Source organism: Diaporthe amygdali (assembly GCF_026229845.1).
Source record: "Diaporthe amygdali strain CAA958 chromosome Unknown NODE_5_length_1802954_cov_64_987939, whole genome shotgun sequence".
Taxonomy (NCBI): Eukaryota; Fungi; Ascomycota; class Sordariomycetes; order Diaporthales; family Diaporthaceae; genus Diaporthe; species Diaporthe amygdali.
This window is the reverse complement of record NW_026517025.1, coordinates 839,920-858,972: the sequence shown is the minus strand read 5'-3', so window position 1 is coordinate 858,972 and position 19,053 is coordinate 839,920. Positions and strand designations below refer to the sequence as shown.

The 19,053-nt window shown below is 51.8% G+C and overlaps 3 protein-coding genes across 3 annotated transcripts; 2 read left to right on the top strand and 1 right to left on the bottom strand.

Moving 5' to 3' along the window:
• Nucleotides 1-3,243: 3,243 nt before the first annotated feature.
• On the top strand, nt 3,244-4,767 carry J7T55_015413 (glycosyltransferase family 31 protein; the record flags this gene model as incomplete). Its single annotated transcript, XM_053139646.1, has 1 exon — nt 3,244-4,767. One exon carries the CDS (start codon nt 3,244-3,246, stop codon nt 4,765-4,767), a length of 1,524 nt encoding a protein of 507 aa, XP_052997138.1.
• Nucleotides 4,768-6,727: 1,960 nt separating this feature from the next.
• On the bottom strand, nt 6,728-7,890 carry J7T55_015412 (uncharacterized protein; the record flags this gene model as incomplete). The annotated part of the gene is made up of 2 exons (XM_053139645.1): nt 6,728-7,189; nt 7,267-7,890. The coding sequence occupies 2 exons, from the start codon at nt 7,888-7,890 to the stop codon at nt 6,728-6,730; spliced, it is 1,086 nt and encodes a 361-aa protein (XP_052997137.1).
• Nucleotides 7,891-12,364: 4,474 nt separating this feature from the next.
• Nucleotides 12,365-16,166, top strand: J7T55_015410 (uncharacterized protein; the record flags this gene model as incomplete). The annotated part of the gene is made up of 6 exons (XM_053139644.1): nt 12,365-12,566; nt 12,774-12,998; nt 13,077-13,092; nt 13,181-13,624; nt 14,422-15,274; nt 15,462-16,166. The coding sequence occupies 6 exons, from the start codon at nt 12,365-12,367 to the stop codon at nt 16,164-16,166; spliced, it is 2,445 nt and encodes an 814-aa protein (XP_052997136.1).
• Nucleotides 16,167-19,053: the final 2,887 nt, after the last annotated feature.

Genomic DNA, 19,053 nt, shown 5'->3' with positions numbered 1-19,053 from the left:
GGAGACATAGTGACTTGATCTTCCCCTTGTGAGCCGTGCAGTCTACCTCACGGTCACGACTTGCTGTACGAATGTTAACATGTAACCCTATATCTTTCACGTACGCTCCATATACAAGGTTGCTCAAAATCATCAGATGTGGTGGTACCATGCCAAGGAGAAAGCATGCCTCTCTTCATACAGGTAATACATCAAGAACCTCATGCGAGATCCTGCCTTCCCTAATTACTTGTCCCCCATTCATCCAAGAAACCAGCCGAGCTCGTAGAGGTTCGATCCCCTCAAGTGCGCATCCCGAGCCTACGGACTTCTGGTGCGTTAAGGGAAAGATGTGCTTGCGGTTGCGGCTTTCTCACACCGAGCAGGAGCGGCGCATCACCAGAGTCTAGACGGGGCTTGAAAAAGACAGCCCAACTTTCCTGAGCGGGACCAGCCAACGGACGCGCCAGGAATGGCAACAGCATGAGCGTCTTTGAGCCATTGCCAAGGACATCTCCCACGTTGGAGCGCCCGGACTCGTCACAGAATTTTATCAAAAACCAGGACTAGCGACCGAAAATACCTGGATTCTCCAGAAGATGGTGGGATAGAAGACCCGGGCAAGCAGAACAAATATGCATGATGAGGACGAAAGCACTACAGCGAAGAATGGAGCTCGAGGGCCGGTTGATGACAAATGAGTGAGGCAGAAGTCGAGAGATGCCGCCAGGGAGCATTGGAGCTTACTAGTACATCTCGTCTCCAACAGGATGCTATAAAGAGTAAGCGAAAATAACATAGCGGAACCGTATGCTCAAGTGAACTATGGTGCCCAAGACATCGATCGGCCACCGTCGTGCACAGGCCCAATCCCCTCCAGCTGGTATGTGATGAGTTGTGACGAGAATGGTAAGGGGGGCCACTCAATTGTCATGTTCTGTATTTTGCGTATCCACTCACACATTCGTGAGTGGCTCCAAGGTTGACCTTGGGAGGACTCAGGCCACATGTGGCCGCTCCACGTCAGCTTATCCGGACGAAAAAAGCAGCTCTAGGGGTCTGAAACAGTTGAAGAAAGCTTGATCGACATAAGAACCGAGCCGCCTCATCAGGGGGCAGGGACCCTGGGGCACGGCAGCGGTTCATCTGGACGGCCGGCTGGACGGCCGGTAGTCTCGAAGATTTTCCAATTGGCCAGGGACGACAGATATGGTGCTGGGATCGTTCTGGAAGTTTTGGAATGAGGATGCAGGGGGGCGCAGCAGTTGATGAGAGTTTTCCAAACGAGCCTGACGAGATGAAGGTGCACAAATGATAGTCGTTGCGTATGCAGACTGACCAGGTTCAGGTTGAAGTTAATGAAATGCGTAGGGTAATGATCGTTGCTCGTGACCCACATGTTTTGGAGGTGTGCAAAGATGTGGCCCTTTGATGGACGAAGAAATGGGGGCCAACGACTCGAGTGGATTGGCGATGACGACATCAGATTCATGAGGATGTGCTGTCCATCGGCTTGGTACCTCGAGCACGCGCTGATGGGGAGGGGAAGGGGAAAGGGGCTGCGAGGTGCTCCATCCATCCGCTCTGGTGGCCGTGGATTGAGTTAAATGAAATGAGTGTAATGAAGGTGAAGCAGTTGGATCAAGAAAAAGCTCTTGGATGCATGTTATCTGGGGCATATCTCCTGAATGTGTGTCCATGCTATCTGTGTCTGTGTCTGTGTCTGGCTGCCCAGGCCCTGCCAGGGCGGCAGCTTCGAGATTGGCGAGCCAGACCAAGCTTGCTTCAGAGGCAGTCAGGGCCTGGACCCCTCGGAGCATGTGTGCATCAAAGTACCTTGGTACAGTAAGCTGGAAGGTCCGAATGCGGTGTGCGTGCAGGTGCAGGTCTGGCTGGTCTGCGTCTGACTTCTGACTGACTGGCAGGCGCGCAGGGGAGGAATGCAGATTCCAAGATTGGTCTCGCCGCGCCTGCCAGTCCTGCAAGTGAGCCCCTCCGAGCCCCCCACCCTTCCTGCCTTTCCAAGGCCAGGGCCCATGTCAACGGCCCAGCTCCAACGGCCCATGTCAACGGTGGCCGACGGTCGGTCGAGGTCGCTAAACCTCAAACGCTGATGGATCTGGGGCTACGTAACCAGGAACTCAGGTACCGAGTCACCAAGTGTAGTCTAGGTAATCTAGCAGTGTCTAGATATTGTGCCTCCGTCCGCACACACACAATCAATCACGCACCAACCTGCATCTGCACCATCGCAGCGCCGCAGGATTGGGCCTTGGAAGCGACCTTGGAATCCCATCCAGTCAGCCTGCTGCATCCCACCCACCCGATCCCAGATACAGCAGGCAGATTGCATGTGCAGCAGCCACTCATTTGATCCATCGATTGCGACGCGTTTTCTTTGGGTTGCGTACATGCTTTAGTCCCGCGCTGCCCATCAGTCATTGGACGGACGGAGGGGCTACGCCCAGAACGGTCGATAAACGGAACGGCGCAGATCTGGGAGACAGGACCTGGAACTGGGGACTTCGAGTGGCAGGGGATGGGGCACTGGGACGAGGTCTTGGACGGACTTGGATGATCGATCATAGACTCTGCACTTCGAACTCTAACCGGTGGACCGACAGCACATTGCGTTGCATATCATTGCCCTACTGTACGTCCGTACATTAATCAATCAACGCTGCCAATCTTTCTCTCTCTAGTCATCTCTGGTCCTTCGTCATTCTTTGTTTTTTTCCTGCAACGGCCCGATCTCTGGCATCGGCTTCCCACGTTTTCGTCCTCCGTGCCCCTTGTACTCGTTCGTGCCTTGCGCCCGCCCTGCCTCGTCATCCTTATTTCCGCCGCCACAGAACTAACCTTGGCCCGGCCGGATCTAGAGCTGTTACAGACCCCAACTTTGGGTCCGTCAAGCCACAGGAAGGAGAGACCAGCCGAAACCCCCAACCTTAAGTCGTGCGACAATCCTGCACCAACAGCTCGAGCATTTGGAGAGGCTTAGACGCCAGGAGGAAACAGAAGGAAACGAAGGGGAAAAAAAGAAAAGGAATCCAAAGACAAGGCACCACCCAAAACCAGCATAGGACGCTCGCTACTCTCCTCGACGAATACCCACCCCTCGGAACTCCCCCGCCATCGCCAACTCCAACTCCAACTCCAACGCCAAACCCCGAAGCCAACGCCACCGCATCGCATCGCATCGCATCGCACGCCCCTCCACACAAGACGTTGCTTTGTTGGTGTCCGACATGAGAAGGTAGCGCCATGCTCATACCACAGCGCTTCCAACGAGTCGTGCCAGTCCTCGTCGTCCTCGTCCTCTGCATATTCATCCTCTCCTCCAGCAGGTTCCGCGATGCTGCCATCGTCGACTCAATATCCCACCAGATCGCAGGCGTGCACAAGGGTGACCAGCCCAAGTCTGCCGCCGCCCTGGAAGAGGAGGCAAAGTTCGGCACCCCGCCAACGACTCCCACACCGCGACCACCTCTGGAGCCCGGCCAGTGCATCCCCGAGATAGAATTCCTGAGGCGCGAGGAGCTGCAGCTGAGCGACAACATCATCTACTCCAGGAGATGTATCAAGCCCAAGTTTTCCGATGACGTCGACCGAACAGTCATTCCCAAGCTCGAGGGGCCCGTCATCACCCAGAAGACCAACATAAACCTCACCTCCTGCTCCCATGTTGAGGCTCTGCCCTGCGACGAGCTCTCCATCACCGTCACCCCGCCACCTCCCAAGGAGAAGTATCCCCACTTCGTTTTCGGCGTCGCCACATACTACGAGCGCATGGTTCAGGGGCTGCCTGCCTTCGAGCACTGGCTGGCAGGGACCGATGCTCTTTTGGTGGCCGTCATCGTAGACCACGCGGGCAACGACCTCGGTGCCCTCCAGCAACTCTTCGCCCAACATGGCATAAAAATGGCCACAGCCAACGGCGACCCAAATCTTACCATCGACCAGAATCACTTTGTCATGCTGCGTCCCACCGTGCAGAACATCAGCCCCGATACGAAATGGGTCGGAATCCTCGACGATGACACCTTCTTCCCATCACTGGATGCGCTGAGCAAGACTCTTGGCCAACTAGATCATACCAAGGAGCTGTGGCTCGGCCAGCTATCGGAGGATTTCTACTCGGTGCGGTCATGGGGCTTCATGGCCTTCGGTGGCGCGGGCGTCTTCCTGTCGGTGCCATTGGCCAAGAAGCTGGAGCCGTACATGGAGCAGTGTCTGGAAGAGGCGGCCCTACCGTCGGGTGACGGCATGCTGCGCGACTGCGTGTACTACCATTCCAAGACAAAGCTAACGCTAGTGCCTGGGCTGTACCAGCAGGACATGCGAGGAGACCTGTCGGGCTTTTTCGAGGCCGGTTTCCGCACGCTGTCGCTACACCACTGGAAGAGCTGGTACGTCGAGCCAGTCGACAAGATGGCGCAGATTACCAAGGTCTGCGGCGACTGTTTCCTGCAGCGCTTCCAGTTCGGCGAGGACACCCTGTTCTCCAACGGCTACTCGATCGCCATGTACCGCAAGGGCGTACAGGGCCTCAACCTCGACTGGGTGGAGGCGACCTGGAACCAGCACGGGCCGGAGTTCGACTTCAGCATCGGGCCACTCAGGCCGGCCCTGCGAAAGAACGAGAAGAGGAGCTACCGTCTGAAGGATGCCGAGTGGCTCCAGGACGGCAGGCTGAGGCAGATCTACGTGTACAAAGCGGACTGGAAGAGCGGCGAGACCATGGACGAGGTGATTGAGTTCTTGTGGGACCCGAAGGCATCTCAATAAGGGCAGTGAGCAAGAGAGATTTCGGTCCGAGTTTTCTTTTTTCTTCGAATTGAGTATGGCATGGTACGGCATGGCATGGCATCAAGGTTGTCTGGGCGGCGTTGGGCGATGCAGGAGTTGGCGTCTTATATCCACCCCACTCGACTTCCCGGGCACATAACTATCCGTGTTTGGGGCGTTTGTGTATATGGGAACTGGGTGGGTCTATTTTTCGGGGCTGCGGGAGTTATTCCATCTGTGGTGAAGGGGACTGCCTGCACAAAACAAGACCGTGCTGCTACTTCATGGAAGGCGCTTATATATATACTGCACTCGTATATATGGGAGGCTGACACAACTACTTTTTGTGTTGAGATGAGAGTCTCGCAGCGGTAATGGAATTTAGAGATTCAAGCGTGTTTAGTTATTATGGTGGTACTTCTAGTATCCCGTGTCCACAGTGTGCTCACGTAGGGACTGAGCCAACTCTCAGATGCCAGAGGTTCTGCCCACTGAAGCTGTGACTATAGCGACGACTCTTGAAGCCTACATGTCAGTATGGACTTGCTGTGCTTGTCACTCATAGTCTTATCTCGAGATGAGCCGACTGTGAGCCTGTGAAATGGCTTTGTCACGCTACTCTCAAATTCCTCCACAGTTGGAGTGACCGTCATTCCGTTCAAGACGCCAGCATATATACGATCGATGAGAGACGATTCTGAACCAGCCACCCAAAGACTTGTTCGCCGTTACAGCAACTGCCTACTCACTGAGAGACATGAAGACCATACTCACTCATCACTACTCACACTCAAGTGAGACTTCGCCTTGTCTTTTCCTACAACTATAATTACCCGGAGTCCGAGGCCAGACTCCTGAAACCTTGTCTCTCCATCAAAAAGCATCGACGGGCACACAAACTCAGTACTCAACACCCAAAGAAACCAACACCAAGAGAATTAAGACACCAGAGGAAACCAAGATTAAGTCAATCAAAGGGAATCGCCGTCGAAGGAAACCAACGCGAAGGGAAATCAACACCAAGAGAAATCAGTGCCAAGCGAGACAGGCAAACCTTCATCGCAGTCTCGTCGATACACGAACAGTCCGGGGGCTCTCAAACAACAGCATCCCATCAGTCACCCTCTTTCTGCAATAAGTCCCAGCATCCACCAAAACCAAACGTACCATGCCTGACCTACCCTCCGAGGGGGATCCTCAGCATGGGTGCAGGGATTGCGGGAGCGAGCAGAATCCCTGTAATTGTAAAAAGCCCCTTCCGAATCCCACGCCTGTCCCGGGACCGACGCCGGGCCCGGCCCCGATACAACTGCCTATTAGGACCAGGCCTCCACCTGGTCCCAACCCGCCGCGTCGTTGAGGGGCAGCAACGAGGCTGGGGCCGAAAGACTCTGGTCTTAGCGGAGGAGAAATAGCGTTCTGGAAGTCATCGCATGGCGGTCGGGCCTGAGCGTGAAGCGGGACCGGGTGGCAATCCTATGTGGACTTGAGGGGGGTTTGCTCTTGGTGAAGCTGGGAATCATGGCTATTAGCAGATGATTAAGTTTAGGGCAATGATACCACCCGTTAGCATCTAAAAGACTGCTCTGTTTTCATACAACATGAGGTTCGTGACGGTATTTGTGACCAGCTGGTTGTAAAGAGTGGACCATCTAGTTCACCCGATACTAATTATTGCTTCAATTGTGCTCCAACTCTTGAGCTAAGTAGTATATGTATAAATATCGTACAATGTAGACTCCTGGGACATCACAAATAAAGAGGGGCCAATTGAGATCACAAGAGCCCAGGCGACTGCCTTGATATACTTCAGAATAATCATCCGAGTCTTATTCATGATCAACACAACACATTGCCACAATAACGGAACAGTCGAAGTCAGCATATTATGCAGGCCTCCCGGGATAAAGCAGTTACTCGATGTGGTAGCTTCCACACTAAACTTGTACAAGCAGATCAACTAGTGGGTCCTCCCCTCGACAGTGCCCTCAATGCCTTCTAGGTCGCTATAGAGCCTCCACTGGTAATCCAAGCTCGGATCGTTGAACCTAGCCTTGATATCTAGTGTCTCAATGGCCTTAATATCCTCGTCCTCTAGCTTGAAGTCTGCCTCGACGTTTTCTTTTATTTGCCAGTCAATGGTGCTCTTAGGTATGACGGATCGTCCGTTGTTGATACCCCAAGCCAACACAATCTGAACAGCGCTTTTCCCGTATTTCTGGCCAAGTTCCTTCAATAGCGGCTGATCGATTACCCTCATCATATGCGATATATCCTTGCTCCAACCTGTGCTCCGATAGAAGTCATTCATGTTCCCAAGGGGGCTGAACTGGACTACATGGATGCCCTGAGACCGAAGCCACTGGTTAAAGGACTTTTGCTGCAAGTAAGGATGCACTTCCATTTGATGAACAGCAGGTACCTTGCGATTTGGTCAGCTGATTATCTTCTACAAAGTTTCCTCGCCTGTTTTTCGGTGGCACTCCATGTTGGACTTACTGTTGCACTCTCCCGCATCAAGGTTTCCAATTCACCCCTACTGAAGTTGGAAACCCCAATTGCTTTAACTTTCCCTGTCTCTACCAGCTTTTCCATAGCTCTCCAAGTATCAACAAATGTCGTCTGTCCCAGAATCATTTTGCCATTACTATCTCGAGGGAAGCGGTCCTGTCCTCTGGCAAAAGTGCAAGGGTAATGCATCAACAATAGGTCCACATATGGAGTGTCGAGGTCTGTGAGAGATTCGTCGAGTGCCCTCTCAACATCTTCCGGGTGATAATTGTTGCACCATAGCTTCGTGCCGAGGAAAATCTCCTCGCGGGGGACGCCGCTCCTCTTGATGCCCTGGCCGACCTGCTTTTCGACATCGTAGACCCGTGCCGTGTCAATGAGACGCAATCCCGCCTTCAGAGCCCTGGACACCGCGTCCTCTTGAGCGTCTGGGTCCTGGAAAGTCCCAAAGCCGATGGCTGGAATGCTGGCGCCCGTGTTGAGCTGGTGTCGGGTTTGACGCGTAGCAAGTCCACGCCGTTGCCGTAGGTTGTAGAGCCCGATTCTGCCAGTGCTTCTCTGGGCCAATCGTAAGCAGGTTGCAGTGATCGCACCAGGTCGTAGGGTTGCCATTGTGATAGAGGCTGAAATATTGCAGGGGATTAGCGATGGGTAGGACGCAACTCACTCGTCTATTAGGCCGATGATGAATATTACTTATGATGAGGACGGCACGATGTTGGATAGCTCGGGGCGGTGCTCCCCTCACGCCCTCGAGCCGAGGGTCGACTTCGCAGCTTGCTGATCACACAAGTACCTAAGTACCTACAATCCATTCCAAGCCACCTACACTCACACTCCGAACAATGAATTATGCAGTCTTCTGGAGACTGGAGAAAATTGAATGAGAATAGTAAGAGGTGAACTGCGACGTCATCACTTACAATGATTCCACAGCGTATTCTTGGGAAACATCTACTAAACAAACCTTTTTGACTAAATGAGGTCTTTTTGTTATATATGGAGGAGTATTTGATCCAATTAAGTTTTCTTTCTTAGCCAGAGTATTTAAAATTCCGAGATGATGGAGACTAACGCTTATCTGGATGAACTTGAAAATATAACTAGTATTTTAAATCTCAACCTTCTAGGTTAAACTTATATAGTCTTATCTTATAATTCCCTATACACACTATAGTAATTCTCTAAGACGCTTTTAAAACTAGACGCGATCTATAACGCAAAGCCATACCTATAGATACAGATGTTTATAGCATGTACCTTGGGCGCAATCTTATAGTGGTCTGAATAATGGTATCTAAGAGCCCGTGAGTCTTTTTCAACCCACAGCTTTCTTCCCATTCTGACAGAGCGAAGCACGAAAATTAATAGTTCTTATTTAAATCGTTGAGAACAGAAATAAGAAATGCCCCGTTACCTACTTGTTGAGATCTCCGTCTTTGGAGCTGCTTACTCTCTATATCACTCTTAGAGATAGATATCACACCCCGAGCTCTATCGAAGAGATGGTGCTTCCGTTAGAGACAATATTAAATAGTACTTAATAAGATTAAAATAAATAGCACAGGTTTAAAAGTCACATCAAGAAGTAAAGCGATCGTCTAAGAGAGTGGCCCTAGTACGTTCAAAGTAGATTCATTGAGGCTAATGTTTTAAAAAAGGGACTTGAAAATTTGTTTTCATCTTTTGCTCTGAACAAATTCAACTGCTGAATTATGCCTTTTAAACTATATATTTTATCATTCAAGCTTTTAAAGCTATAACCTTTAACTACTTATTATTTACAATTGCACGTATTTTTACAGAAAGAGGGAAGCGTTATTTGAAAAACAAGATAAGTGTGACGGCACAGCTATATAAGACTGCACTGTATTCCAGAAGGCGTTCTGGAATTCTGAGCTTTTAAATAAGGAAACAGCCCTAGCTATAGTGCAGTGGTCAAGGCGCTGTTTTGATAAGAAATATCTGCTTAATTAGAAAACAAAAGCCTTCAGTCGTCATGTAATCATGAGTGATTTTCCTCCTTTTTGTACTTAAAAAGAAGACTAATAGCTGGAAATAATTACACCCACTCTATGATTCGCCACCACTCCTCAGCATATTAAGCGTAAAATGTTTTGGCAGCTGGTGACATTCCAACCTCCGCGTTGTCACTTGCCACGACCCGATGCCAAATGGCTTGTTACCTGAGACGCGAAGCATGGTTGTGCCAATTCTCGCCCTCGAGACGAGCACACACGTGTCCCGCTAGACCAACAAGTTGAGACTAGCAAGATGGGCAGATCGTTCCGGGGGCTGACTCGCTTCGTGAGCGAACAAACCTTCGAGAATCAATGTCTCATACGACATTTCGGACATTTCCCCGCGATTCCTTCCGTCAATCCCCATGGGGTCCCGTGCCCGAGATGGATGGCACTGTCAGTGTTGCCCCAGGTTTTGCTCCACAAGGATCCATGCCTCTCATGCTGAACGAAGTTACCTCGGTGCCCCGGCCACTTACACATTACTAGCAATCCTGACAAGTTCTAAGGATCGTTTGAGGTGTCTTGCATGACTGCGGCGTCATTGGGCAATATGACTCCGTGTTTGCAGGCGGCCCAGATGTCTGGGCTAAAGTTGGAATTAATGAACCTTCAGAGTGAAACATAAATACTTTGAACTGCTCGAATGCTACACACCATTGTTTCCCAAATAAATACGCTCACGTTGGAGGACGATCTATTCCGCCTATTCTTATTGCTGTTGGAGAGACGAAAAGCCAGATTTCACCCAGACTCAACATAATGGATCAACGGCACCGATGGATGATACATGGCAAGCTTGAGAAGAGAGCTCTGCTCATTGCCATCAACGCCCTTGCCGGATTGTCTATTTTCTTCTTCGGTAAGCCTACTTGCGCCGAACATGGTCGCCGGGAGAAGTGGTGGAATTAAAAGACTGACGCCCTCAAGGCTACGATCAGGGGATGATGGGAGGCGTCAACGAGTCTAGAGACTACATTGACCTCATGGGCCTCGGCTACGTCAACGACGAAGGCAACCCGGTAATCATCAACACTCTCCTCCAAGGAGGCATCATGTGCGTCTACTACCTCGGCACTCTTGTAGGCTGCCTCATCGGTGGCTCCTTGGGAGACAATTACGGACGAATCAAGGCGATCGGAGCTGGTGCCCTCTGGGGTATCTTGGGCGCCGCACTCCAGTGTTCGTCCATGAATCCCAGTTGGATGATCTGCGCGCGACTCGTCAACGGCATCGGAACCGGCATCCTGAACGGCATCGTCCCGGCGTGGGCCTCCGAGCTGGCTGACTACACGTCTCGGGGAACTTTCATCGCGATGGAATTTACACTGAACATATTCGGAGTCGTCGTGGCTTACTGGCTTGGCTACGCTGTCCGGTTTATTGACAACGGAAATTCGCCTTTTAGATGGCGCTTTCCAATTGCATTCCAGATCATTCCCCTGCTGTTCCTACTTGTCGCATGTTGGTTATTTCCAGAGTCTCCCAGATGGTTGGCCAGAGTTGGCCGAGACGATGAAGCGTTGTATATTCTGCAACGTCTTCGTGGAACACTTGGACCTGACGCAGGACTCGCCGAGGCCGAGCTTGCTGATATCAAAGGGGTGGTGCAGCTGGAGAAGGAGACGGATGGAACTTCGTACATTGCCATGCTTTTTGGCCTCAGATCCGGCAAGTTACACACAGTCCGACGAGTCCAGCTGGTCATCTGGCTTCAGATCATGCAATGCTGGACCGGCATAGCCGGCGTCACAATGTACGGTCCAAGTGAGTCGCATCTATGTCCCTCACCCCGTTCCTTGGGTTTCAATCCCTTACTGACCTGCTTGCGCGATTTTTATAGCCATCTTCAGCATCGCCGGCTTCAACTCGGACAAGGCCCAGTGGGTTTCTGGATTGAACAACATTACCTACACCTTTGCGACACTCATCTGTGTTTTCACGATCGATCGAATTGGCCGCCGCTGGACTTTATACTGGGGATCGGTCGGGCAAGGCATTGCCATGTTTTTAGTCGGTGGCTTCTCGCGAGCCGGTCTTGATGCGCGATCTCAGGGCAATGTCGACACGGCAAACCAGTGGGGCGCTGCCGCGGCGTCCTTTGTGTTCGTGTACACCTTCGTCTTCGGTGCCACTTGGCTTACTGTGCCGTGGCTATACCCAGCAGAGATCTTTCCTCTGCAGGTACGCGCCAAAGGCAACAGCTTTGGAGTCGTTGGATGGTCTATTGGCAATGGGTGAGTGTGCGAAGATCACAATCCGCGGGCGGCGTGTATCCCCGAACAAAGAGCTGACACCTTGACAGCACACTAACTCTAGTTCTGCCGTACATTGTCAGTGCCATCAGCGAGAAGATGATGTACATCTTCGGAGCAGTCAATCTCATTAGTATTCCAATTGGTAAGTCAGCGACTGAATCCCCAGATATCTAAACATATGCACAAGGCCGCTAACACGTCGTAGTCTGGGCACTTTACCCCGAGTCTAATCAGCGCACACTGGAAGAGATGGACTTGCTTTTCGCTGCAGATACTCCCTGGTCTTGGGACGCAGAAAAGACTTTTGCAATGCTGAAAGAGCAGAATCCTGGTCTTGGTGGTGCTGCGAGATATGATGGTCGTGATGATCTGGAGGCCAAGGTGGTGGAGCCAGCAACAATACACCACGAGTAGGACCGGGACAAGGGGGTGGTTCTATGACAAGACTGCTTGGGGATTGCTCGACACATGTCACTGGAGCTATGGTAGATTTTAAGCCATTCAATCTGACTGGTACTCGCAAAATATTTTGGTCTTTCTGTAGGTTGCATTATCTCTGCATGCACGCGATCCAACCTTATGGGTAGATGTCGGCCATTGAAGTATGTAGTAATGCGGCGCGTGTAACCCCTGCAGCATACTACACGGCGTTTCTGGAAAAGAGGTCAGAATTCCAGAACATTACGGGCATCAGTTACAGGCTACAAGCTAGTCATAATAATGTGCCACGCAGCAGCACCTGTAATGTAGGATCCAGGAGCATGACGATCTGTACATGCACACTTGCATACGACAAAGTCTGTGCACATGGACGAGGGACCCATTTTAAAACCCCAGGCTGCGGTGCTTGCATGGTCAATATGGGGTATTTCTGGAGAAGACGGCTCTGATTCGCATGTGCCCTCGAGACGAGTTGAGTCTACTCCAAGCCTTAACACACCAGCCGGCTCCGGGGCTGCCCCGCTTGCTACGCGACCCGCTCCAGGCGCTTTGCAATCTCTTGGCGCTCGTCAGTGGATTCCAGCTCCAGCGCCATGCCCAAGCTATGAATTAAAGGCTTTTGGGCGTTCACTGTGGACACGACACCAAAGAACGCTCTCAAAGCTAACGAGAATCTGCCTCAACACCATCTAATCTGTCTTAATTGAAGTTTGCAGAGTTGGCGGAGGAAACATGTCTGTGCTGGCATCGTGTCGTTTGCTTCGCGGGAAAACAGCCTGCATCACCGGTGGCACAACGGGCATCGGTCGAGCAATAGCGTTGGAATACCTTCGACAAGGAGCCAATGTCGCCGTGAACCACCTCGATCTTCCCCAAGATTCAAAACACAAGCACAGCCTCCTGGAAACGGCGCAAGAGATCAAGAGCCGAGGCGCGAGCGAGGGCCTGCCGGCTGGAGAGCTCATCGAAGTGTCTGGAGACATCACGAAGCCGGAAACAGGTCAAACTTTAGTCGAAGAGGCTGTGAAAAAATGGGGTGGCATTGATATATTCGTCGCTAATGCTGGAATATTTAAAGCATGCGAATTCCTCTCGTGAGAATTGCACCTTGCCCTCCACCGCTCTTCCTGCTCACGTTAAGCCCGCGCATGATGCTGATTTAGACTTTTCGCGCTGAGATAGAATCGATCAGAAATTGTTTGACCAGTCCATAAACGTGAATATCAATGGCACGTTCTACACATGCCAGGCGGCAGCTCGTCAGATGAAGAAGCAAGGCCGCGGCGGATCAATAATAGGCATCTCCTCGATCAGCGCGTTACAAGGTGGTGGCCTCCAGGTACACTACACGCCGACCAAGGCGGCTGTCCTATCAATGATTCAGTCAATGGCTATTGCGCTTGCAAAGGACAAGATCCGGTGCAATGCCTTGTTGCCCGGGACAATCCACACACAGCTGGCGGATCACGACATGGCAAACGATGTCAAGCGCAAATATCTAGAGCATCGCATACCCATGGGGCGGGTGGGCAGACCAGAAGACCTGGCTGGACCTGCGGTATTCCTGGGCTGCGAGCAACTCAGTGGATTCATGACCGGGTCGCAGATGTTGGTGGATGGCGGAATGTTCGTCCACCTGCAGTGATTCACGAACACTCGTCTCGGTACGCCTGGATTCCATTCGGTATGCCTTTTGGCCTTTGTGAGTCATCAGTGTGAAGGTGACATCAAGAGTCCAAACTGCCAATAGACAGCTAGAATTAATCAGCCATAAAACACGGCCCCTCGTGACTTCGTGACCATCTTGTCTCCTGCTACCTCCTTACTCCAGTGACAGTGAACACAGACCCTTGCGTGTATAATTCGGTCCCTGTCAGCTTTAGTCGCGACACGTATCAATGGCAAGAACTCAAGTCCCTGGGTCACTAAGTCCTAAGTCTGGGTGGTGGGCCATACTTAGAAACCGAACTACCCCGAAGGGTGACGGCTGGTGCATAAATGCACTCTAACTCGATTATGTAAGCCTGCATGCGTACCTAGGTATTTCAGCCGTCCAATCGGTCTCCAGTCATCTAGTTTGAGTTCTTCTATTTCCCAGTTCTGCGTGCTTTGGCCCCTAAGGTACCTATCATAGTTGGTAGATACTTGACTCAAGTCCATTCCATTCCGAGATAACCCTCGAAACGAGCTTCGAATGCTTTCCATTCAGGTCTCTGCCAGCTCTTGATGGCCGGGAGACATGCCTTCCGCACGCACCTTCACTAGGGGTAGGCAATCTCGAGGGAGGGGTCTGAGGAAGACCACAGGCTGGTACTAAAGCCCCCCCCCCAAACCTTCTCTATGTTTTTCTTAGAGGGCCATTCCACTCCGCGGTCTGTAGCCTGCTGCAGAATCATTTGTCTCTGACATGACGTCCCACTCAGTCTCACTTGTCGCCGTCGCCACATCAAATGCGACGAGAAGAAGCCGGTTTGTGGAGGCTGTACGAGGACGAAGCAGTCATGCGTATATGGCCCCGTCCAGCCTCACCGAGCACGCGAGACTTCAAGTTCCGCATCCAGGACCGAGGGACAGTCGAGTCCACCAGTGGCGGACACGTTGGCGGGTTCCCCCACAACTTGTGAGCATGGGAAGACCGGGGGAGTTGCCGAGGAAAAGAGAGGCGTGTCAGAACCATCTTGGTCGCGCATTAATGAGCAGAACGGTCTACCAGCAGCCACAGTCACAAGCATCAGCAACATCACTGCGTCTACGACTACTCCCTTTGAGGATGGCGATGCCATCTCGCCCCTGTCGCACATCAACGTCTCCACGCAGCCGACCTTGTTAACTCCCCAGCCCGAACTCGAGCCCGGCACGCTCTGTGCGGATACGTCAACCCCACAAGATCGCCAAACACGAGCATCATTCAGCTCCTCCCGGGCCAATGTGGACAACGCAACCTCCATCTGGGTTGACTTGCTCATCCATGACGCTGCTCTGCAATCAGAACATCCGGCCAACGTCGATATTGACTTGGAAGGTGTTGATATTCTTGACCACTCGCTTCTGCGGTCCCCTACTCACTTTGTGAACAAACCGACTGTAGCATATCCAGCACCCGAGGAGCTCGGACAATCGCCCGCGTCGTCGTGCCCACTTCTTCAAGAGCGAACTTCCAGCGTCATAGAATTCGAGGCCTTGGAGAAGAAGGAATGGCAGTCGGCCTCGCCCATTTCACTGACTTCTTCGGAGCTCGTGCTGTTCCAGCATTTTGTGCGAAAATTAAGCCAATGGGTGAGCTAAATTGTTATTTGTGTTCCTCGTATTCCCCGACTTCGAGTCTTTTTGTTTACACGTATTGATGATTCTTAGTTGGACCTGTTCGACCCACGGAAACCTTTTGCAACTCTGGTACCACACTTGGCGGCAAGTGGTCTCACCCTAAATCCTCGCGCGCGTGTACGCCGCTAAAAGGAGTCAGATGCATAATGTAGGACTGATGAATGCCATCTGGGCTCTTTCCTCACGCCACCTGTCCCTGAGCAGCCAGCCAAACGAGACTCCCTTGTACGATCCCAATGATGCCCTTCCATACTACTACAAGACACTGCGCTACGTCCAGAAGGCCATGCAGTACAATACGTACAAGACGAGCCTGGAGCTGCTCGCCACTTCACTCATTGTCTCCACATACGAGATGCTGGACGGATCCAGCCAGGACTGGGAGAGGCATCTTCACGGCGTCTTCCTGATCCAGCGCTCGCAGATCATACACGGCGATTCGATGGGTCTGCGCCAAGGTGTGTGGTGGGCATGGCTCTGCCAGGATGTCTGGGCCGCGTACCGCGAAAGGCGTAGGCCCTTCACGTTCTGGAAGCCGGTGCGGACATTCCGGGACCTGGAGCCCTCTGATCTCGCTGCTCGGTCTGTCTACCTGTTTGCGCAGGTGGTCGGGTACTGCTCGGGAGAAAACATGGAGGACGGCGCGATGGAGCCCTTAGCACGAATCTCCAGGGCTAGGGAGCTCAGAGGCGTGCTGGAAGACTGGAAGACGTACCTGACTGCTGAGTTTGAACCGCTGCCTCAGCCGCGCTCGGCTGAGGATGTCTTTGAGCCGATTTGGATCCATCCAACAGCTTTTGGTAAGTCAACTCCCAAGCCTGGACTCGAAGGCGTTTACATCTGACGACACGTTCCACTCAGCTGTGTCGATGCAAATGTATTACTGTTCCCACATACTATTGTTGCTCCATCAGCCCATGTTAGGCGGGCCCGAGGTGTATGCACAACAACGACGAAGTCTGCGAGAATGCATCAATGCAGTCTGCGGCATTGCAATGACTTTGACAGACTTCGCGTCGAGCGTCATGTGCTCGCAATGCCTGTTCATTGGTATGCCCCGGCCGCAGCTGCACCGTCATCCATATCCCTGGTTCCCAGCTAATTACCATCTCGTGAAAAATAGCTGGGGGTCCATTAGAAGACAGTGGCCAAAGAGCCACGGTCCTGAACTTGCTCGCTAGCTGTCGCCAACGGGCGGGCTGGGCTGTTGACGATCTCGGCGAAAAATTGAAAATCATGTGGCAAGAAGGGCCGACATAGTGGGCGAATTCAGTCATGTGAATTTGTTTCAATACAATGGTGCCTCGCGCCGTGCCTGTGTTCGCGGAGAGTCCCATGCCTATAAATTCTGTCGCGTACGTCCTAATCCTCATGCTTGTGCTACCAAATCAGGTAGGCATCACGAAATCCTTGTTTGATCCTAACGAGCTTGTTATGATTGACATGCACCATTCGTCTACCTACGTCGGATGTCTACGAAACGACGGGGCGTTCAATTTTTTTTTCTTTTTTGGAAAACCAGACACTCAAATTCTTGTGCTTCCTGATGACCACTTCCTGAGCAAGACGCTATGTCGAACTTACAAAGTCTCTCATTTATGTTTTCAGCATCCAGCTTGATGTCAGCTCTTGGTATGTATTGAAGAAATCAGCAAATGCCGTCTTTCTTTCTTTCACTACAGAACCCTATTGTTGAGTTTGTCGAAAAGTTTTTGTACACTTGGTGTAAACACTTGTAATGTGAGAGTTTGGCAAGAAAATTCGGACCTTTTGGAAAAGACTTTTTATTTGAGTAACTACGCATGCATGTGTTTGATGAAACTTTTACATATTTGCAAGGACACTACATTTGCATTTTCAATGCTCATCAATATCACGCTCGGATGGATGGAGCCTTTGCTTCGACTCGTTGCTAGTCAATGTACAGACTGGTCACTGACGGACGTCATCTTTCCGGATACTTGATCAGTGAGTACCTGTGTTAGTACGCAGCCAAGGTGTATATCAGCTTACAACGATAGTAGAGTATTCATTAGAAATAAACGCCCACAGGAGCAGAGGCAGATATCGGCAATGGGCATCCCGTTAGTGTACGCTCTACTAATCTAAATATATCACCATCGGAGGCGGCTCACAAGCGAGCAAGAGTGACTAATTGATATCCTATTATTCCCCTAGCCTCGGGCTTCATCTACAATGACGACACTCATCAGTCAGCCTTGGCGTAGGGGCAAGTTCCGCGATTTTTCCTCCAACGTCCAGTCCACTCTTAGATGTCCGCACAGACACGGGCACGGCAGGCCGCGCCCCGTTCGCGCGCCACCAATTCGCGACCTGGGGTAGAAGCGAGCACGCGACCGGCTCTCGCGCATTGCAGATGCGTGTCGTGCGGCCCCCGCGGGCTGCTGCATGTTGATGAGAGTGGCGCTGTCTGGGTGCCTAAGCAGGTGATTTTACCTCGTGGCTGTTACTTGCTTCTTTGTGGCGTTTGGTGGCGGGAGAGATGTTGTCCTGGAGCAAGTTTTCTGAGACATGGGCTTACCGCCTTGCTTTTGCTGGGTGGCTGAGACAAAACCCACCTGTCTTATAGGGCTAAACATCCCGTGGCAGCATGGCTTTCATTTATTCCACTTCAGGTCCTTTTTTCGCGTCTGTTCTCGCGCTGGGACAATGTGCAGTGGGACAAGTAACGCGTGCATCGTACCACGTGGAGAGCCCTGTCCCATGCGCTCGGTTGCCTCGATGCTGCTGCTGTTCATCACGGGGATGTGGGAGAAGAGGTTTGTGTACCGTGGTACACGGAGCTTGTGGGTTAATGTTGGAAGTTTGTGGGGGTAACGACGAATGTAAGCATGTTGTTTAAACTTTTGCAAATCTTGGTGAACATAAAGTGTATACACGGTACTTGGGATCGCATCGCAGCCCATGTTCGGATGCAGTCACATCGGCTGCTACGCTGATATGCGCACCCGCGAATGGCATCGCACGGAATTTGCGATGCCAACATCAGTTGCATCTGCTGTGTACCCACCCCTTAATGCTTATGCTATATTGCCCGTTCCGACCTTTAATTTGCAAATTTGCACACTTGCGAAAGCCCAAGACTATGGCACCGCCCATGCCAGTATGGATGATAATGACTGCACCCGGGCCTCTCTCCGTGTCTTTGTCAGATAACGATAAAACACCGACGGAACGGATACAACAACGGATAACCGCCACCCGGCGACCCTCGAAATGAACGCTAGTGAGCCCAGGCGAACGGACCGGCCGTTGGAGTCCCTGCCTCGTGGCGCGGGGGAGATACACACTTCGCGTTAGAGGAACCGAGCCGTGGGTGCAGATCCCGCAACAGGGGGGGCCGCATGTGCCAGTGCAGCCTCAAATGCCATGGCAGTGTAGTAATTGTGTACTACACTGCAATTATTGTGGCGGCAGCTCGGGTGTCAATGAGGCCTGAGATGTGCGTGACGAGAGCCACATCGCGGTAAGCGGTACAGAACCACCAACATGAGGGATGAGTGATGGAAGAAAAAGGAAAAAAAGCTTGTCACGGGTCGGTTTTGCGGGGGAGATCCGGTGTGACGGTTATCTGGGGAGGCAGGCTGGATCGAGTTGCTACCTCGCAAAACAAAGTATTTTTGGGGTTTGCGGAATTTTATTGACACATCTCCGAAGTAACCCTCGACTTTAGTGTAGATCGAGTCGCGCCGGGCGTAACGTCAGGGTCA